Consider the following 23,041-nt stretch of genomic DNA (forward strand, 5'->3'; position numbering starts at 1 on the left):
AATCCCCACAGGGAAAATTTGCCTGCATTTTTATTCATGTGAAGCATTTTAAGGCTTTCATTTACACAGTTCATTCAATAATAATGTGCGTGCCGTATAATGGGGTACCTGATTAAGCATGCTTAAGTGCTTTGCTGGAGCAGGGCCATTTCTAGAATTTGAAGGTTCACTATGATCATACCCTCAAAACAGACAAGCTGGTTTGGGGAATTTTTCACCTGAGTTAATGGGCTTAATTAGGATCAGCATAAAAGGTCATTCTTCCTACGGGAAATTTGGAAATGTCTTTTGAGTTTCTTTCTTTTTAGCCTCAGTTCCTACAGAAATTAGGTTGAGAAGGTCACACTGCTGTAGGTTTATAAGTCTGTCTACGAAACCCTCCAGTAACTTTTAAACTGCCTGCCAACTTCTCCTGAATTAGTCAGGAAGGATAACAGTCTGAAGTTCAGTTCCAAAAGTTTCATAAAGAGGTAGAAGGACAGAGCAAGGAGACTTTCTTCATATATGTGCTGACATAAAGGCTCATTCTCTATTTAATCTACCAGGGATACCTGAGGGAAGGATGCTATGAACAACAGCAAAGCTTCAGCCCAGAGCGTGGTGGGGTTTAGATACCAGAGAAGTGAGTCATTAATGCAGAAGTCCAAAAGAAATGCTTAAGGAATTACTCGACAGGGTCTGGGGGAGGAGAAAAAGAAAACAAAGAAGAAAAAAAAAAGGGGGGGGGGGGAATTCCCCAATCCTAACATCCATTTTGGTTTTGAAAAGCAAGAAGTTGAAGCTTCTGAGATTTTCTTGTCCACCTATTTTTTCCCTTTTTTATCCATTATTATCCCTCTATTATCCTCTTTCTTTCCCCTTCTTATCCCTAACTAAAAAAAAAAAAAAAAAACGTAGAAAGAGGCACCTCTTCTTTTAAACTCCAAAGAACCAGTTAATTTATTTTTCCTAAAAACACTACACAAGGATTGTGTTTGGAATTTTTAGCAGGTGTGACTGGCCACTGTTCCACTTTGTATAGTACAGTTTGTACAGTAATGCTCAAACATTATCTTCATTCTCCTGATTGCTCATAATTTCAGCATGATATTATAAAACTCTCCTCTCATTTTAGAGTGGCTCCTATCAGACCAGCACAGAATCAAGCTGGTGGTTTGTTATTACTCTTCACATTACAGCATGTAAGTTTAAAGACTTCTATCTCCGTTGCTTTCAGTCTGCTAATTTTCTCACAGGCATTAATTTAGCTCTGTGGAAAAACCGCAAGGAGTTTCTCTGTGTAAAGGATTTTTTGTGTAAAAAAATGCAATCAATACATTGCCAAAGCCTTGTATCATTAACAGTGGCATGTACCCTGAAAGTGAAGAAAAGCCTTTTTAGTACAATTTGTGTCCTTCATAAGAGCAGACTGAAGACAAATGATTTTATTTGAGGAACATCTGAATCCCATTGATTAGCTTGATGAATACAGAACAGGAAAGCTGCCAGGTACAGAGGAAGCTGGGCATGTCCACAAGGGATTGGAGCAAACAAGCAAATTACAGTATATGCATGCTTGCTTTTTTTTTTTTTTTAACCAAATGTTTTCATTTGGGAAACTTGGACACTTAAACCTCTAAGTTTCTTTAACTGACTGGTCAGTTAATCAGCATATTGTTCTCATTTTCTGAAGGCAAGCAGAGAAGGGTTTTAAAAGTAAAAAAATTATATTTTTAAATTATAAGTAATCAATAAAACGTTTACATTATGTTTAATTGAAGTAAGATTTCTTCTGGGGGAAAAAAAAAAATCTTTCCTCTTTTTGGGGAGAAAGCAGGATAAATTTTACCTGGTAAACAAGAATCGTGTCACTCCTGAGCATCAATTTAACATGTCTGAGACACTGGTAGTACCCAAAAAGGGTTTCAGAATAAAACCAAAATACCAACACATTTGTGCAATAGTCCCGAAAGTAGTATCTACTTGCAGCAGCAGCAGCAGGAAGTGATACAGGCTGGCCCTTCCACAGCCCTTAGCAGTCCACTGTGAGGCTTTCTGTAGAGCAAGTCAAGTATAAGAGTCTGTTTAGCTTCCAAAATGCTCCATCTCTTATGAGTAAAAGTAAAGAAAGTTCTTACCTTGAACTTAAAGCCAGTAGATTAGTTTTTCTTACAGTCTTTATAATTCTTATATAATCCTCCATAATTCTTATAATTTAAGAAATATAAGAATTCTTAAATTCTTACATTCGAGTCTTGACTGTTACACATATAGACACACCTTATAAATATAGCTGTTGCATGTTTTCACTTAGTTAAGAGAAAATGTTGAAAATACTTCTCCATTAATTTTCATGTTTTTACAAACTGAAAAAGTATTTTCCCCTTTAGTTTTTAACTTCTTGTCAAGTGAAAAAATTGGGGAAAGAAAAAATCATGGGAGAGAAAAGAAGAAAAATGCTAACCTACATGTTTTAAAAATAAGATATCAATAATAATTTTCATTAGATGCTTGAAGTGAAAAAATCAGTTGTTTTGTTTGTTTGCTCTAACAAGTAGATACTCCTTAACCAGTCCTTCACTGTTTATGGGAGATTACCATATATTTAGCAACTTTACTTTCACCTTTCAATCACAACAGTCTTAAAAGAAAAAAAAATTTTCTGTCGTAGCCTCCTTGCTCATTCTTTCCTCAGTCTTCTTTTGGTTTAGGTCTTTGTCCTCCATTACACCCCACCTTTGCTTATGGTACAGTAGGTTGGAAAGTACTTCTTTTATCCATGCCAGGAACCAATTATGGAATCCACAAAAGGAGCTGACAAAAGAGACTGTCTCTGCTCTCAGCCTTTTGCTCCCTCAGGCCCTCAAACCCAGAAGTGAATGTGCATGGCCAGAATTCTCAATTTCTTAGAGGAAAGCAGGCAGGCATTTTAGTCAGTGTTTACTGACTTAGAAGTGGTAATAGGAAAAGCTGAGTATGAGCATCTCGAAGGATGGACAAGCACTTTGGTATGGGTATTACCACCTACCTAGAACAGAGAATTAAAAAATTTTCAACAGTTTGCTTTCTGTAGCTGCCTGTCCATCGCCTGCATTTTAATCAGTAGGATCTTGCACTATAAATTTCAATGCCATTTCCAATACCAACCTTCCAGTTTTGATTTGGCTCATACATAATGTGTAAATCAAGCATAACTTCAAATTCTTACCCAGGATTAAAGTTTTCGCACACTCGCACTCACATCATGTGCATTTATTTGGCTGGACACTGATGTTTAGTCCGGCTTGTTACTGATAAAACATATCTCTATTTGTATAGGCGTGAGGATTTCTTCGTATTCCACTGTTCAAGTGCAACACAGTACGTTTAAGATGCCACTCACTTATTAAAGGTACAACTCACATAGTTAAACTGCTCTTACTTTGACTAAGGAAGAGGAAACCAGGGAATTTGGTTTCACTTAGAATAAACATTCACAGTTTATCCACAGACCACTTGGATTGCAGAGCTGGGCTGCAAGGGAACTGGAAGAGAAAAGTCTTACATTTAGTCAGGATGGGAAATGTGAAGCTAAGGTTTATTCCTCTATGAAATAGGTAAATAACCAGTTAAAAACCTAAATATCAGGAAATGAGGCTAGAAAAACTATTTGATTCACAGGAGTCCAGTCCCATACTTAATGTAACCAGAAAATATTTTGTTATATTCAAACGAATTGTTCTCCCTTACAATAGGACTCACTTCTGGCTCAAAGTCTGCAAAATCACAGGTATTATTTCCAATACAGGCAGGCAGCGGAGTGAACATGTAAGGGAATACAAAATACCTCCTTTCCAACAGGTGTTACCTTTACCCAGAACTGAGTCTCCTTCTTCAGAACTTTCTCAAGGCATGAGAAAATGAAGCAGATCTGGCAACTCAAATTTACAATTTTCTTATTAGAACTGAGCAGGAGAAAAAATATCTTCCATGTTCAAGGAACATTCAAGGCATTTGAAGGACTCAGTAGTTGATACCTATTCAGTATGTTATCAACATCTAAAGTAGTTCATTCTTGCTACTGGGCTTGGTCCTTTCAACAGCCATTTGCCACCTGAATTCAGAACATCACAGAAGAATATGCAAAAAACAATGAATAAAGCAGCCGATTCTTGCATAGAAAAATACAAGATCACCTTCTCCCTTCTCCATCTCAGCAAAAATCAGCAGAGTTTATTACGTGTAAGCTCTTCTGGATAAATAAAGAATTAATTAGGTCACTTTTTATTCTGTCAACTTCTTACGAATTTTAACAGTGGACTTCTCTAGTCATACAGGTGCTATACAGAAGCTTATCTGCATACTATACATGAGATACCTGAATAAAAAATGCGTAAACAGGGACAGCAAGTTTGTCTCACTGACCTTGAGGGGGGAGTTCATAGTTTTGCAATGACATTAGAAAACAACATGGCTGTAATTTTCGAGGGATGGAATAAGTTACATTCTGTCTTCTAAAATAACATGTATTTTAGTATGGAAAGTTAAATGGTGCCTACTGCATGTACTAAATATATATTGAGAGTCATGGTAGTGACTGGAAGCCAAGTTCGGAAGACAGAACTGCTGTCTTATATACGCACACAGAGCCCAACTCTCACAAAGAGGCACTTTTATACTGGGATGGAACAATAAAGAGGGCTTAAAGTGGCTGTAAACATAAATGATGAATGTATGAGAATCATGACCACAGAGTTTACTTTACAAATGCAGAATACAGGGACAGATGATGGGCATATAATAGATTGCATGGCCATATGTTTAATAAATAAATGCATCATAGGCCTTTGCAATTCATCATACAATTTGGACTGGATGATTTCTCTACCAATCACTCTCCCTTGGCACTTATTTGAGCAATCTACATGCCACAGACAGCTTTAAATAGTTCCAGATAAAAATGAACAAAAAAAGAAATAATTCCTTTTTCCATTCATATATTTAGAATATTCTCTCCATATTTTACCTGCCCAGAATAGTTTTCAGTTCTGGACCAGTAGCACCTTTTCTAAAGATAAAAATCTAATGAGTTCAAAGTTTAGTATTCTACAGCCCTGTCACTGGAAAAGAAAAAAATCCAGCTGCTCAGTGAGAAAGACAACACTCATTTCAATCCTCAAAGATTTCAATACTAAGGAAAAAAAAAAGAAAGCATTACATGTAGAAAAGACATTTACAGACATTTGGAGAGTCTCTGAATCCTAGATTTTAGTCTCTGAATGACTGAATTGCTGGTAATGAAGTCATTTGTCTGTGAAAGAGGATGGATACTAAAACAGTCTGCTCATGCTTTTAAAATGCTAAAACTCAAGCTGATAAACCTTTCTAGCAGAATATGTCTCTCTATATCGGCACTAAATGTGACCTACTCCTATGCACTTGTTCTTAAGCACACATACCAGCCATATGCACTAATTTCCACACCTTGGACACAGCTGCCAGAAATATACAGGCAATATCTATGCAATATAATAGCCAACCAAACATGCCACCACCCTTTCCAAGAATGCCTACAGTAAAAATTTGAGCTTACATCTGGAAGGTGCCATCACAGTGGCATCACCGGCAAATATGATTTTATCTTCGTTTTCCTACTTGTGATTAAACCGATTAAAAAAAAATCTAGAAAAAAAATTTATTTTTCTTTTTAGTTGCTGAACAAAACAACTCAGTAAACTAAGTTTAATTTTATGGCATTCTTAAAGAGATGAAAATCTTTGTATAAGCATGATATCTGTTGGCTTAAAATTCACCTTTAGCATTATTCTTACTTGCTACCTGCTGCAGATATGTGGGGACCTCGGCTCCCTCTGGTGGTCAACATAAAAAAAAGTTTTATGTGGCCTTCAGTAAAATCTGTGCACCAGGAAGCTTAACCTGTTTCTAATTCACTGGATTTCGTAGGCGTTGAGCACATTCATCAGGTATCAGAATGGGTTTAATCATAAATCATACATCTGTCCTTATTTCCTAAGAGCGCTGAATGTCACTGACATTGGAGTTGTAATACTGGAATTCGTTTTGATTTATAAGCTATCTATGCGTTTACTTGTCCTCCTGAAAGGGCTCAATAATATTTTCCAATTTTGGTTTTGGTTTTTGTTTGTTTGTTTGTTTTTCACCCCAGATATTTTGCAGGAAGGACAGTATTTGAGCAATGCTGTTTAGTAGTGCAGATAAATCCTGTAAAATACTAAATGTGTTTCTTACTAACTCTGGTAAGAGCATTTTGGTGAAAAATTGTAGTATAGTAGTCAATTTGTTACCAACTTCTCCATGTCATTCTCATTACACTTCTAATGTCTCCATGGTTAAAATAAAAGGAGTAAAACCAAGCCAATGTCCTTTCATATCACTGCTAACCCAAGACTCCATCGAACTGACCTAAAGTGACATTTCTTCCTCTCATTGAAAATGACAGAAAAACTCTCATTCTCTTCCAGAAGCCGAATCGAGGCGACGTTAGAAATCCTGGGTCAAAGCCTGGAACAAGCAGGGATTCTCCAACTGTAGGTCAGCACTGAGCTAGTGCTCATGAACCAAACTTCCAGCGAGTTCACGCTCCCATAATCACACTTTGCTTAAACACTTTACCCCCTTGCACGCACACTATTAATGAATTAACAGTTGTGAAACAGAGCATCTATGCAATTCCACTGAATAGATGTGGATTTAATGAGTGTCACTGAAAGTTCTTTCCCACACTGTGTATAGTAATGGGAGGTTTTAAACATGTTAATATTATAAGTATAGTTTCTTATAATTAAGATGATTTCTTGTAAAGATGAAGCAATTTTTTCTTCTTTTAAGTTCTGTTTAATACTAATATGTACCTGGCATTTATGAAATTGTAAGAAACAAAGGATATGAGCTAGCATAAGCAAGGAATTTTTTTTTAAATTCAGAAAGGCAGAGCTAGCTAGCTTAAACCAGTATTAAAATATTTTAAATAGGAATTTCACAGAAAACGTTAATTCCCACAAACATATTTTTAGAGGCAATTTTGCATTTTAATAAAAAAACCAGGAAATTAAGCACACCTAGGGCTTTTAAGAGTTTCAGCAGACCACCTGAAAAGAGAGAGCTTTTCACAGCAAACCTGTCAGCTACATGGGGAGGAGTCATAGCTGGATTCCTTCAAAGCAAGAAAACTTTTTCATCGAAAATGTAATTTTGTTGAAAACTCGAGCCTCCTTTAAGCTAAACTGGTGTCAATGCGAAGAACTGCTTTTACAATACACTGTACTTCTACATTTTACTCAATACAAAACCCTTTGTTTCACCACTTCATTATTCCATTTTTATACTAGTCTGAACTCCACGTGGCATGTAACTCTATGGAGTTACAAATAGGATGTAAACCGAGTAATGAGAATGTGTAAATTAGGTTCTTAATCTTCACATTGTGAACACCTACTAGCTTTTTTTTTAAGGGAAGACTTATAATTAAACCATTGTCCTGTCTTAAGAAGCTATTACAAAGTACTGGCAGTGCAGAGAGCTAAATTCTACTCCACTTTTATTAGAAGACCCTTAGGTTATTAAGTATACTTTCTGAAGCATCACTTAAAACTTATTAACTACATGTCATATTTGTATTAAAAACCGTCAAACCCCTTTTTAGTCATGTTTCACATTATCTGTAGGAATGCTTTGCCTTCTTATTCTCCATTTTGCCTACCTGGAAAGGATTCAAGATGAACATGATTATTTGCTTGAGGGTAAAGCAATAATTCCTCATCATTTAAATTAGAGTTATGTATTGCAACTCACTCATTTAAGTAACATAAATGTCTTAAATCACAGTACATGTGAGGTCAGAATAGTTCTGGGTGCGTGCAGCATTGCAAACCATAAAATCTCTGTTTATAGTTCAGAATGATTAAAAATACATGTCTTATGGGCCATTCACATGAAGAACTTTCTTCAGCGCACAGAAGTTTTTGGTAAGTACAATCCTATAGCTGATATTTATTTTTAACTCACTGGCTATTCCTAGTACAACTGTAAAAAGGAGACCTGCGGAATGAGACTTATCTTGAGCAAACAGTGTTTGCATCTTTTGTTACAGAAATAGAACACACACCTTGATTTCCATAGGATGTCTCCAGCATCAAGATAAAATTACTCCTGCTAAACATCAGGATGAAAGCAGAAGTAAAGCCTATGAATCAGTGCATTTGGTACTGGTTCTTAGTACTCCTTTTAGGCCCCTTATAGATTCAACAGATCTTTCTGTTTCTTTTTTTTTCTTGGCAGCTTGATTGATAGCCAAGATATAGAAAGAATCTTGCACTTCAACTTGACTAGGCCATGCCGAGTTCTAGTTTCATTCCAAAGGAACAAAACATGTGCAATGAAGGAAAAATAGAATATATTAGAGAATGTAAAATGTTATTCCTAGGCTAACAGAAAAAAAACAAAACATGTTTTTAGGAAGTTTTCATTAAATCTTTAGACAGTATTGAAAGACACCCCGTCCCCAAACCACACTCTTTGAAACACCAAATCAAATTAAACCATGGCTCAAAATAAAAGAAAATCTTCTGAAAAAGAACAGACAAATGTACGGATAATCTTTCTGAGGCTGACATACAGATTTATATAACACAGCATTCAGTTCTGCAGCATACATATCACAAATGAGTATGAACCACAGCCAAAAATAATCAATAGTAATTAAAAGAGAGTGTGCGAGTTCAAAAAGAAAGGAAGCCAAAATCTCAGTCAGAAAAAAAGGTTCTTTTCCAGCAGGGGAGGAAGGAAGGCAACAGAAGAATCAGGGTAGCAGAGGCAACAGGAGGTTCAGAGGTATGAAGGTCATAGGAAGAGGCAAGGTCTGTCAGACGCGCTTGGTATATGAAGGGAATGATGCACAACAGTAAACTGTCGGGGGAAAAGAGTAAAAGGATAAAATTATAAATATTGTGCAGGTCAGACAGCAGAATGGCTAGCATGCTCAGTAACGTTAAAGAATCAGATGCCCAAAGGAGGTGCAGGTGTGTGGGCACATGTATTAAAATTCAGAATCCCACAGATGCTCTGAGACTAACTCCCTGGGTTCGTGTATAAGCTAACTCAATCCCAACAGCACAACACATACTGATATGCAGCATGTCTATGAATTCTGCTTTACTTGGCCTGCATTTTAATTCTCCAGAAGGTACAAGATAGATGATATTGGAAATTCAGCTTCATTCTTTAGCCTCAGATCAGGCTGGATGAGTAAAAGCAATGTTGGTGGTATATGTCTCCTAAGTCACACTTGCAAGTTTTCTTGCTTTGAAGACCGTTTCTAAGAAAGAAAAGGCTGGGTCACTTAACAGATGCTTTCTGAGGCAGTGAGTGCACTATGACAGGCCAGCAAAATTCCCTACTTAGCAGCCCGCAGTTCTAAATTAATTTAGAACCACATGTAAGAAAATGTAGTTTCCTCTCTGTGAGTTTCTCTACCTATTTTTGCTTCAAGTTAACCAAGTCCAACCCTTAGAGACTATCCCTAATGACTGCGAAAGACTAGATATATATCTAAGGTGACTGAAGAAATATGACCAAATTGCTTGTGAAACTGTCACAGCTTTTGTCAAGTGGCTTGTATTACCTGTTAATAAATCAATGATACAATGAAAAACATTAAAAATTAGGTATGGGGACAAGGCTTCTTTCTGTTCTCCTGGTTCCTTAAAATTAACCTGGTATTATCCATCAACTAGTAGTATACATGTCATCTATACAAAATAACTGGGAAATGCTTACACCCACTCCTTCACCCCTTTCAAACTTTCTGGTTAAGTGATGATTGATTATTTTGATCTATAGTTAAAAACAAACCACACGTTCAAATTGTGATTTCACTTCTTTAAAGACAGAACACTTTCCGAAATTTAAAAATCAATCAGTTGTCAAGCCCTTACCCAGTGCAAACCCTGAGTTCACTAGTACTTTATCCAGTGCCAGTGAAGAATTTAACTTCAGGATCTCATTCTACAAGAAGGTGAATTGTTTATTCTTTTTCAAACAGCTTTTAATTTCTTACTGCATTTCTTAATGATAGTTCATAACAAGCCAAATAAAGGGCTAATCATAGAGGTTCACAGGAATATTGCATTTACTCTAATGAGCTAGTGAAAACAATTCAAGGCAGCATGTTTTAGTTGCTTGTCTAGGTGCAGCAATCTTTCACTATGAGCATTCTTTACCTGAGATAAGTAGCACAGAGCTTACTATTGACTCATTTATTGGGAACTTCACAAGCTGTGTGACATAACCAAACACCATGCGACAGAGGTGACAATCTCCATTTCTGCATTCCCAAAGCGCAGTCAATCTTAGAATCACAGGCCATGAACAATCTGATTAGTAAGGTAAGGAAGGAGAAAGGATCCCATAAACGTATCATTTTAGACATGCACACAATATGCAGGTAAGGGTCTGCCAGACCAAAAGTTAAGAGGAAAGGTCATGTAATGAGAATAAAAAGATTAAAGAGCAAAAACTGTGAGGAACAGTTGTACTCTTGTTTGTGGAAGAGATCCTTACCATTAGAGCCAGAAAAGCCCAAGTATCTTACTAAAGGCCCTATTCATGAATGACTTATACTCCACATAAGTTTGGAAAACTCCGTGAAGAGCAATTACCTCCATCCTCTATGAAATGAAAATTCCTCTACATGGGTTTCCCAGAGCACAATGGGACAACTGTGTGTTTGCTGAGAAGGAATGAGGGGTGAGGCACGGTGCCCCACAGACAGTGGCAGATTGTAAGGAACAAGAATTTAAACTCCACATGATCACAGAAATTTAATTTCTGAATGGGAATCTCATCTTGTGAAAGACAAACTGCTGCTGACAGTCACCCACTCAGCAAAGGAAGACCACAATCCTCATCAGAGAAAGCTGTTTTGAGAGTGATTTCAGAACAAATATGCCTTTCAACACTAGCTGGCATCAGTAGCTTATCCTCCTTCCCACCTTGTTCTATGAGAAAACACATTTACTGAGGTTAGAGTTAGGAAGATTGAAAATTTTGTTGTTCTTTGAATCTACCGCCAAAGTCCTATTTGCACTGCTTAAGGCATTCTCAGGCAATAAAAAACATCATTGCAAAACTCTGTTCTTATACTGCTCAATTGCTACAGTATCCAAGCGCCTTTCAGAACAGCATTAGGCAATACAATTAGCATCTGTCATATGTGCTACTTTCTCTCATGGGTATATCTACACACATTTCTCTTATGTAAATCTATACACCTATCTTTAGGTACAGCACAGCATAATTATAAAGCTAAACTTGTCCCTCTCCAACACTGATGCTTTAAGTCTAAAATAAGTACCCACTACACACTATTCTTTTGCTCTCAGTAAACTGAGGATAATAAAAGCTCATGTTATGTTTCCATGTACAAGCTTAATCAAATCCTTTTGACTGGGATATTGTGTTTGTTTAAGAGCCAATGATCAGGCTGATAAAATCAGGGCTACATTGATTAAAGGGTATTTGATCACCAAGGTAGATCAGGAAAGCATTGCAAAATAACAGTGGTAGAAACTCAAGTGCAAGGAAGGCCACAACAGATTTTTAATAAAAAAAAAAACATTGTAGGCAAGCTGATGGTATCCAGCAAAAAAAGAAGAAGATTTTAAGTATTATATGATTTCTGTGCATATGCTGGTAAAAATGAATTAGGATTAATCCTCAATAAGATTCAGGTTTTCTGTTAGTATGGATCTCCTTAATTTCCTTCTCTCCCTCCCAACAAAACTTGTCAATTTGTATTTCCTCAGCACAGATTTGAAAAATAATGCTTCAGATTTAGCTGGCATCCAACACCAAACACACAACATTAATGTATCAGAGCTAACTGCTACCTGCAGAATAATTTTGGTCAAGAAAATCTCCTGGAAAAAGATCTTTTGTCAAATTAGCAGCTAATGGAGACATTTCCCTATCCCATGGTTAGGAGACACCCTCCTAACCTTCAAAGGCAGTGAGTCCGTGAGATGCCTTAACGTGCAGATCTTTGCTGCCTTTACAGGATCTACATGGGTGTGCAGGGCAAGCCCACAGAGAATATAATACATGATCAAAGACTTGGACTGTGTACAAAGATTTAAAGACAGTCGATGGATAAGCATGAAGAAGTAGCATGAAAACATGCTTTTCACAAATACACAAGGATGTGGAAAATATCGTATTTCTTTGTCTGGTAACTGTTATGCCCCAAGGGGAAGAGCACACAAAGGACTATACAGAGATGGCAAGGAAGATGTACCCATTAGGACAGGAAGGTCTTTAACAATATACAGCTCCTATAAATGGTTTAATTTTCCTAAGGGAGACACCCTGTAGTTTTTGACCTAGACTGATAGACCTATTGACTCTCAAAGGAACCCGTCTCTGGGGAGACAGAAAAACAAGCATGGAGAATTAATACAAGACAACAGATTTTTGCTTCCAGCTGCACAAAGTCACAAGGTTCGATGGTTGTTTTTAAATGCTTCCATACAATGGCCAGGTACCATCCACAAAACTGTCTGCAAACAAGTGTTTTGTTTACTTTATATTAATTAGTTACACTGCATTGGGCATTTTAAAAGACAACAGGCTGGAAAAAAGGGAAAAAACAGACATGTATGTCTAGAGAGCAGAGAGGAAAGTCTGGAAAAGCTACCCCTGAGAGTAACCATCAGAAGAGTGGAAACGCAAATACACATATTTTCAAACATACGTTTAGGTACCAGGTCTGTTGGTGCTGTAACATCTGCTTCTCTGTAACAGACTGTTGGATCCACAATGTCTCTGTCAGGAGGAGGGTAAGGTGGGGGTGGGGGGATCACTAACTGAGGTGGACCACGAGTGGTGCCTCTAGGAGGTTTTTGTGGCACCAGCCGTCCATCACCTACAGGGGGGATCAATTGACTAGTTACTTCATTGCAAGGTAATGATCTCTCGGTTTATTGTTGTTTTTTCAACACCCATTGACTTCCCTTACCCACATCCAAAGTCTCTCTGGATCTAATTTTGCTCTTATTTACCTCAAAATAATTAAGGGAGAAGGAAAAGCTAGGTCTCTCTTAAATCAACAGAATTGAGCCCAGCACATACGTGTACATCACAACTAACAGTCAAAATCACCAGTTTTGGCAGACATAAGGAAGGAGAAAAAAAAAGTTTAAAAAAAAAATAAACTGAAAACAGCTACGTAAGGAAATGTGAAAAATGTGCTTTATTTGTATCTTCTTAAGTGCCAAACTGCCTGAATTTGTTGACCTCTAGGATAAGAGAGAGAACGAGGAAGATGCCTCAGGTCAGTATTTTGAAGTAGGTATCTTGATGGGTTTTTCTTTTCTTTTTCTGAGTAGGTTTTTTATTATTTTGACATTGTGGAGAAGCAGATGATTAAGTTGCTTTTTGCAAAACAGTGTTCTAAGCTATCAAAGGAAATGCTCATAACCTTGGCTGGGGGCTTATTTCAATACTATGTACAATAACTAAATAAATACATGAACCTTTGCACTATATTAACCATTTGCAATGTTTAAAAACTGCTGCCAGTTTGTAGTGTACAGACCTAGAGCTATTGCAATCTGGAAAGTCCTTAGAGGCTGAAAGTGCACTGAGGAACCATGACTACCTGCTCGTTCTGCTCCCACACCCTGCCTTAAGCATCTGCTGTGGTCATTGCTGCAGACGGATGCTGGCAGAGACAGACCTCTGGTCTGATCCATTCTGATCATTCCTATACTCTCAGGCTCATACTCTGGTGCTGCTGAGAAGGGAAGTAGCACCGAGAGGGAGGAAAAAAGATTAAACCATTATCAGTTTTTACTTACGAGTCACTAGCTTCCAGAGATTCAAGACACAATGTAATGCTGGCAAACGTGCAGACCCTTTTTTACTGCTTTGAGAAAACTGGGCACAATACTTCAGGGTCACAATACGTGATTCAGTATTGAATACTGAGGTGAATTTGCCAGTTTGACAATATTTTTAATAGGATCTTTTGCTTTGATTCATGTGGCTAACTTGGGAGATACATACATAGCTTTAATCCTTTTCCACCACGCGGCCGCCTATTTCTTGCAGCACGTTTTCCCCCTCACTACTGTCTTGCTTTTTTCACAGCTTTTCTCTCTTGCTTTCAGAGCCATCTGTGCTTTCTCATAGTTTTCTTGCAAGGGCCCCGAAGAGAGGCTGTTTTACCAACCTTCCCTTGCTGTAACATTTTTTTCTTGTTAATGAACACATTCATTCAAGAAAGTATCAGAAAATGAAAAGCACTGAAGACAGGGCTACTGTGGGACGAGTTCTTTGTCAGTGTAAAATAATAAGGCTCCATTAAAGTAAACGATACTATAGAATCCTACATCAGCAGAGTCTGGCCAGCAAGCACTTATGTACACAGTACTGAACGGACTAGAAGTGGCTCTGCTCTGCTTTATTTCATCTGTAACATTCCAAGCAGCGATACAAAATAAAACAGAACACTTACAAAAAGTTAAAGCACCAAATGTCATCAATAAGTGACCAGCAGTAGGGCAAAGCACAAGGAGTGACAGACTGTAACATCTGCAACGGTTAAAAGTAAGCCAATTTGCTGAAAACTCCTGTGTTACATGGCACAGCGATAACGTTCACCTTCGAGGGTTTAAATAAGAGATGTCAATGGAGTCGAACGTGTCACAAGATAATGGACTCCTGCTGCTACATAAATGCTGAGGCATTAAATGTGAAGCATTTACTGAAAATAAATGTTGGAACAAAGCCAAGAGGTTTCTTTCTAAACTGTGAGGCATTTGTAATGTAAGTGATTATATATGACAGGATGTCACATCTGTATGTCTTGGGCACTTTATGAAACGTGAGGTCAAAGGCACGAACTGAAGTGCACTGAGTGCATTACGGCACTTGAAGAATGATTCTCTTAATGTACTGAAAAATGAGTTCCAATATGTGGGGTTATTATCTCATATCTTTACCCATCATAAAATCACTTTGTTTGCTAAAAGCATAATCTTGGGGTCCTCACTTGGGCAAAGCTCTCGCCAATCTGAATAAGCTAGCAGTCAGATAATGACAGAGGTCTGGGAGAATGGTCTTCAGTCTTTCTGTGTGAGAGTGAACGTGGTGTCACAAACAGCTGGAGGCTAGAGTGTCTTTTGTTGTCTCCAGCCAGGTACGGCATTCCTTTGAGAGCACCAGTTCTGTTCTTCTACTGATTAGCTAAAGACTCAGCAGAGATCCATACGTAACAAAACTGAGGACTAAATTCAAAAGAAAAACTTCACTGAATATGGTCAGTTGATGTCAAACTGTTGGAAGACTACTGGAAAAGAAAACGTCTTCAGGCTTTAGGAACACGAGGAGATACTGAGCCAGCTTGACTGTACTTCAGTTCTAGCAGAACCCCATGGCTTCAGATGCATTCAGTATTGCCTGGCCTATCTCCATTTACCAGCATTTCCCTTTACTATTTCCATATTTCCATTTACTACCAAAACCACCATGACCTTAAAGGCGCAGAACAGGCCCAAGGCTAGTGCTTTTGGATACCCAGCATGTACCAAACATTCAAATCATCTGATGAGTGGTATCTACCTTTTACTACCCTAGGGTACTCTAAATGGTGCCATTAAAAAAAAGAAGTAATATACAAACACTTATTTCCAGACTTTCATTCTGCAGAGAAATGCATTTTTTTCCCCATGTTACAAAAGTTTCCGAACTCACAGCATAACAGAATTAAGGAAACTTCGAACAGTGAGCACTGAAAGCACATGCACAGGATTACACAGGAGAAAAGAACACCTCTCACCCATTGTGCTCTTCCTCTTGTCTTCCCTCTCCTCTGTCCTGTTTGGCATGGCAGGAGTGGGCGGCGCGGATGCAGTTGGTGGAAGAGGGGCACGCCTCTTCTTTTTCTGTAAATCGTTTAGGGATGCTCCTTGTGAAATCTAGCAAAGTTGAAAAATAGTCACAGTAAAGGAGATGTTTTGTCAATGTTGTAAATTGTCAGTAACAAAAAAAATGTGATATCTCAGCACAGTATATTTATAATGAGCATTTACAGTGACAACAGGAGATTAACAAGACAGATCAGAAGAGGTATAGTAATATTGCACTCAGAAAAGGAAAGGGACAAGAGCTGCAGATGAATGTCACAGTGGAAATACCGGTCTGGTAGACATTTGAAGGTTTTGGTAAAAGGGAACCAGAGAGCCCAACGCTCAGCAATGCACAGTATGACACTACATGTGGTGTTAAGCCTGAGCCATGACATGACCTTGCTTTTCTATTGGTTTCTTCAGACCTTAAATTATGGTTAAATACTCCAATCGGTATGTGTAGGGAATAAACTCTCTAATTTCTTTTATCTTCCTCTCAAATTCTTGTTTAAGGACTTCTGAGAGAAGAATCAGAATTGAAAGTTTGCTTGCATGGTGATATGAGATCATACTGTACTCTATTTATGTCTACTGGACTTCACAGACATACTTTTGAAGATCTGTAACTCTTTGGCTTCCAATAATTGCAACATGCTGGCTGGCAAGCCAAGACTTCATTACTGTTTACGCTGCTTTTAAAAATAAGAAAATTTTTATTACAAGTGACTTGGGTTTCACTGGGTTGCATAATATTTTCTGTAGCTTATTGGAACTTAGCTCTATTTCCTTTTTCTGGAAAAATAGTAATAATAAAAACAAAACCATGTAGGAAAATCTGTTGAATTTTTATATTTGAAAGGTACTGGCAACACTAGACAGAACCAGGTTTAGCTGAAGCAGAGGGTAATGGGAGCTGCCCACACATGGCATGCTGTTGGCATTCCTCAGTCTTCAACTTGCATGACTTCACTGCTCTGTCCGTCCTGGTACTCCCCAGAGCTGAAGATATCTAATATACAGAACTGCCTGGTGATTTTCTAATATTTCAAAGGCCTAAACAATAATAATAATCTTTCTTTTAACCCACAGGATTAACGAACCCTTAAAATACATTTGTTGTGGGAGATTTCAATAAACAAATAGTAGCTTCACACTGCTCAAAGCTATTATCAGAGTTCAGAGGAAAGACACCCATTTATATGCATCCTTTCCCACGTTGAGTGAACATTCTGAGAATAAATGAATTTTACAAAAAGCAGGACATGTACAGAGCTTCCCTCGCTTAGCCTTCCTTTTTAAAAGCACTCAGGAGGGTCTTAGGTTATAAAACACAAACATTGTTCCCACCTTTCAGGATCATGCTTTAACCATCGTGCCACATGACAATTGGACACTCTCCACCCCTTCTCATTGAACCTGCACCCTGCATATGGAGAAACTTGGTAGTAACTGCACTGGACATAGAGCACGTTAACCAGGATGAGCTGCAGCTTTGTAGCAAACAGTTTCTATAAGGTGGAAAGGACAGAAGGTGGGAAAGAAAGGTGTCCTGGTCTTACTTCCTACTACGAGGGATTACTTCTGCATTTTTACATTAAATGTCCACTGGATACAGCACACGACTAAAGCCAGTGAGGCCAACCTAGATACAGTTAGGCACAGTAAATGCGCGAGACTGTTAAGAGTAACTAGTGATTTTGCAGACTCCAATTTTGGCCACCAAGCTTCATGGAATTTGTAAAATTAGACTTATACCCAGAAAAGAGCACTAGGCCAAATGTTCAGGAACGGATACAGCAAAATTTTAGAGCTCCTCTGAAAAACTTTTGCCCAAAGTTATGGTGTTACTCCATATTAAGATGCGGCACCTCTCCTGATGAAGAAACTGCCTGCCAGTGGTTAGGAACTGACTGCCATTGACTTAAGTTGAATCACACCCTCCACCTCCCCAATTCTTCTAGAATTAGAATGCTCAATATTGAGCTGAACATGGGAAACTGTTCAGTGAAACAGGTTCATCAGGCTTTGGTTTACAGAGGAGGAATTACATGGAGGACAGCTACCTAATGCTGCATTCTTTTCCATGTCTATTTGGGGCAAGTGGCAAATAGGCACTTGGAAAAAACCCCACATTCTTCTGCACTGCATTTTAAATAACTAAAGTCATGTGAACATTTAATACTGTATCTTGATTCTTCAGGATACCACCTTACAAAAATGAGAAAATTATCAAAGCGGGGACTTCGATTAATCTGACTGCAAAGTCTTCAAAATTCAGTAGCTATGGTGAACTTGAATCATCTGGGAGACAGGCATCTCAACATCCCCAACACCCCATAAGCACAAGCCATGACTTCTGCGGATATTTAACGGCATTTTGCAGCTTCCACATTCACTCCTGTCTCTGCAGACAGAAAGGTCTGGAGGACCTTACTTGAGGACAAAAAATGGATGGACTCGTGATTTAAAAGATAAGTCTAGCAAATCTTGAGAATCAAGGCAGAAAGTAAGGAAGCGTGTGTTTCCACTTGAAATGACAAGAGATCACTAATCACCCTTCCCCAATACCAGATGAGTGAAGGATGTTAGTTTGGTATAGTCAAATTCCTCAGAGACACATTACTGCTTTACTAAGAAGTAAGGATCCTTGTCAGAAGCCAGCTTATCTTTTTCAGCTCTATGCATTCTTATTTAGTTGAATCTTCTGAGGAATCTCAAATCTTCTGAGATATATGTATGGATGAACATGCTGCTACAGCTAAAGAAAAGGCTAGAAAATAGTGCACAACTGCAATAATGTAAGTGTGGTCAAATACACACCAAAAATGCTTTTATTATACTGTCAGCTCAGTGCAGCATACTTCACAAACACCATAAAGAAGATGAAAAGCTTGTTTAAAGTCAGCCACACTACAATGTATATAACAAGTGTCTAGTTCAAGAACAGGTCATAAAAATTGTTAAAAGTAGTTCTTAAACACCAACCTCGGTAAACCTATGAGGCTAAACATAAATGGAAAAGACACAAAGAACATTCTGTTTCTTTCTTGCAATTGTATATACCAAAACAATAGAACTTGAAAATAATTTGTTACGGCTGGCTGCTTCTTTTATAAAGAAATGAAGCCTTAACAACATTATCTGAAGTAATTTCCCATCCAAACTTTGTTACAGGAGCCCCTCTCTGAGCGTAACAGAGTACTTCCTAGTCTTAGCACTTGTGCTTCACCTATGTAGCATTTCTAACTAGAAGAAATTATTAAGTCAGCTTCTGTTACACAATGAATACCTTATTTTTAAAGATGTTAATAAGTGTTCCCTGACTATAATTAATACCATTAACTGAGCTAGAAATCAATAAAGTGGGCGAAAAGGACATAAGCCTGACAAATAGTGTCACTTCTGTTCCCGTCTTGATGAGAACACATATGATGCAAAAAACAATTTTCCATTAAATTCATGTCATGGCTCACACACTGTTTTGAAAAATACTTCCAATATTGCAGACAAAATGTCTGAGGAATGTGCTGAATGTGTTTTCTGTCTGTGAAAGCTCAACATCTTTATTAAAACGTGAGGGCTTTAGATAAGATTTTAGAATATACTGAGAGCCTAACAACAACGTCATGGGGAGGTTATGTGTCAAAATTGTGTGGAAAAGAATCCTACAAGGCTAATGCTTGAAATTTTCAATCAGTAGCATTTGACAGACACCTTACTTGCAAAATGTCTGTGGATAAATTGAGTTTGAGTTTCCTCATGCGTAAGAGTCCAGTATTTTGTTTGGGTTAGGTTGCACTGAATATGAATTCATGAAAAATATTAATGGAGGCCCAAGGAAACAAAAGCCACCACCACCAAAAATTCATCAAGCATTCAAAGACAAGGAGGTTCTCAGATGAATTTCCAATGTGAGCTCCGCTCCTTTGCCTTGCCTGTCCTCTACTTACAGCTCAGACACTGGTTTTGTATTTATCAACCCTTTCCTATTAATCTTTCTAACATAAAAGTTTATCTGTGTAAGTACTTGCTAAGTCATCTGGCAAATGCCACCTTTCTTTTATTCACAGACCAAACTAGGCCTAAAGTTACTGCAGGTTTGCTGCTACCGAAACTGAGCCTCCTTCTGTGAGCCAGAAACTCTATCGTTAATTTGTGCTCCTCTGTCCCTCCAGTATCTACCAACATTCACGACCCACTTGATGACACTGACTGCGTATCTCAGTCATCTGAATCACTACTTTGACCAAGAAGGAAATCTCACTCTACTGTCTCCAAAGACAGATTAAAGACTCTACAATAACATACTCAGAGCGCCACACATACGCAAGTCTGTTCCCTTAAGGACAGCCCACATACTCCTGCCATAGATGGTAGAGAAAAAGGGACTGGGCTTAACGCAACCTTGGAAAGTACATGAGTGGACAGACGAGGAAAGTACATGAGTGGACATACGAGAGACACGTACTTTCTGCAGGACTGAGAAAGAACTTGGAAAAAAGCTGGGTGATCTCCACTCAGAAGCACAACTAAGAACACAAGTAAGGAAGAACGACTTTAAAATTGCCTTGGACTTGCACACTAAAAGGGAACAGCACCTTCTCGAGTTACCTGGAACAGGTTTTCCCTGAACAACTGCAGGTATCTGTGTTATAGTTGGCATCTATGCTTACTGGAGAAAGCCTGGACGACTGACAGACAGGTCTAAACAGTTCTAACTGTGCCTTAACAGAAAACCCCTCAGTGGATCTAGTCAATATGTGATTGAGATGTTAAAAAAAAAAAAGTGCACAGTTTGTGTTTCAAAATCCAAACCACTCTTCCCAATATTTTCATAAACATTACAAGAAACATTTGTCTTACGGCAACAGATTTTTTCCTTTTACTCTCACTGCTATCATTTTGCCATAGGAAAGGAAAAATGGAAACTTGAAAACCTAACAATTTTCCAGGTTTGCAATTTAACAAAATCGTCCTTAGAGCAATTTTCTTCCTGCTCAAACGCCGTAGCTACAGCTGATACACATATTCTATCAGCAATAGGATTATGTCTGGAATAAGGATTGTTTTTAAGGGATGTCCCATAGTGGTTTAGCATATACAAATAAAAATTGTATAGCATATGATATAAACTGTGTGAGGAAAGCTCATATACTTTCTTGCTTCTTTCTCCTTTTTATGCAACATTACACATCAGGATCTTTCATTGTTTTATAGAACAACTGTCTAATTTGTATACAAAATGTCTTGTTCAGGCAAACAGTGAGTGATTGTTTGTAGAAATTATTTTTAGAAGTAAATAAAAAGGATTGGAAAAAGAACACATGGATTCAATCACTGGCATGCCCTGACTACAAACTGGTTTCCATCATCCAACACTGAGTAGACACACACTCTGATTTAAGCAAGCCAGATTCTGATACACCTGCTGGTGATGATATCGTGTGGGGTCAGAATGCCTATCAAATTACGAGAGTGTTTAAATATGATCCACAGAAAAATTCAGAGCTAACTTGTAACTGAACAAACAACGGTATCACCCCAAACTATGTGTGGGACCATCCCAACCCTCTTCCCTTCACAAAGAATTTTAAGAAATCTTGAAATAATTAAGAGCCATTTTCTAAGAAGCTCTAGAAGTAAAAAGAAAAGACACATGTTTTATTAACCAGTTTTAAACTCTTGATATAACCATAACTGCACTGATCCTTTATAGCATTGTAAGAAAGACAAGTGGTAGATTGGTATGTAAGTAAGATTTATGGTTTGAAAGTTTTAAAAAATATTTTGCTCTGATTTTGTACATAATTTAAAGCAGTTGAGAAGAAAATATTTTGATCCAAGAGGAGCCGTTCTAGGAAAATCAGAGAGATAAATCTTTCAGCTGCAGAACGGAGACATAAATCTGTCCACTAAACTTGACGATATAAAAGCTATTCAATCCAGCTGATTCTGCATTTTCACAGGGCAACAGATGCTTCAACATGCCTAGCACTAGAAACCACAAGAAGTCCCAACTGAACATTAATGTGTCTTAAACAACATTTACTCATATGTCTAATATTCCCTGGACAGGTCATACATTATTAGGCTTTTCACTGGCATACACTGACAAAGGAAAATTCAAGGAGCTCTCAAAGAAACTGGGAGTATGAGCAATTCATGAAGCTGACCACTGTAAGTTATGTTGTATTAAATGGCCTATTGAGCACTGAACTCCTCTACCTTGTTTCCTTATTGGGTAGTACCCCATTTCATTTGACTAAAAACTGAATGTTTAATCCACAAGCACGTTACAAACAGCATTCAAAGACATCAGTCTGATGTTTCCCAAAAACATGTCCTTATGTTGCAGAATGCATTTGTGTGGGTTATTTAAAATGCTTACTAGGATCTCATGCAGTGCAACAACATATTGCAAAAACAACATACACAGAGATACTAAAAAACATGGCACATGGAAAGTTTTAAAGAGGATATTATTTGAAAAACTTGTCATTTTGATAAAATGCACAGAAATAACTACACTTCAGAAATTAGCAAGCAATTTCTCCAGATCGGTCATTTTAGTTCTGTACATCTTGATTTTTCAGTGTTGGATCTCACAAACCTGACAATAAAATGAATAATGATAACAAACTTAAGGGGAGATTTTTAAATAAGCCATACGAATAAGCATGCTGTGATAGCAAGACTGACATTTGGACCGACTAGACCCAATCGCTTGTGTTACGCTGGATACGCCACTCTCACGTGGAAGAAGTTTAGATGGGAGATTCCCAAGCTACTGCCAACATGAGTTCAAGTCCGCAACGTAACACCAACTAACTCCTCAAGCAGGACAACCACGTTTGTGTCCCGACACAACACGGCTCTGTATCAGGGTGTCTCCTCCTGGCTTTGAAGCTCGGCACCATGCTTCCTTGTACTGTGTTTGGCCCACGTGGTGGTTGCACCCCAGCCATACTCATGGCCTCAGCTTCTGAGCTGCTTTGCTGCTGGAAGTGTTCAGGTGCTGTGATAAGTGGGAAGTCTGGCTTATAACTGGAGTGCAAACTGCATTGCTCTTCTGAAAATAACCTTACCATTAATATTTTAATCAGCTGCCACAAAAATTGTATCATTTTGCCTACTTTTAT

General features: G+C 38.0%; 1 protein-coding gene across 13 annotated transcripts in view; it reads right to left on the reverse strand.

Annotated features, from left to right (window-relative positions):
* COBL (cordon-bleu WH2 repeat protein) overlaps nt 1–23,041 on the reverse strand; it is a 210,837-nt gene that overhangs the window by 36,243 nt on the left and 151,553 nt on the right. For 9 of the 13 annotated variants that reach the window (XM_052787441.1, XM_052787443.1, XM_052787440.1 and 6 more), the window contains 2 exons: nt 15,833–15,971; nt 12,746–12,916 (listed from right to left, as the gene is read on the reverse strand). In XM_052787441.1, coding sequence (XP_052643401.1) covers nt 12,746–12,916; nt 15,833–15,971 — 310 coding nt within the window. Of the gene's footprint in view, nt 1–8,445; nt 8,905–12,745; nt 12,917–15,832; nt 15,972–23,041 lie in introns of those variants that run through there. The other 4 variants (XM_052787450.1, XM_052787449.1, XM_052787446.1 and 1 more) reach the window with 2 other exon arrangements.

The sequence above is a fragment of the Harpia harpyja genome, chromosome 5 (assembly GCF_026419915.1).
Source record: "Harpia harpyja isolate bHarHar1 chromosome 5, bHarHar1 primary haplotype, whole genome shotgun sequence".
NCBI classification, from domain to species: domain Eukaryota; kingdom Metazoa; phylum Chordata; class Aves; order Accipitriformes; family Accipitridae; genus Harpia; species Harpia harpyja.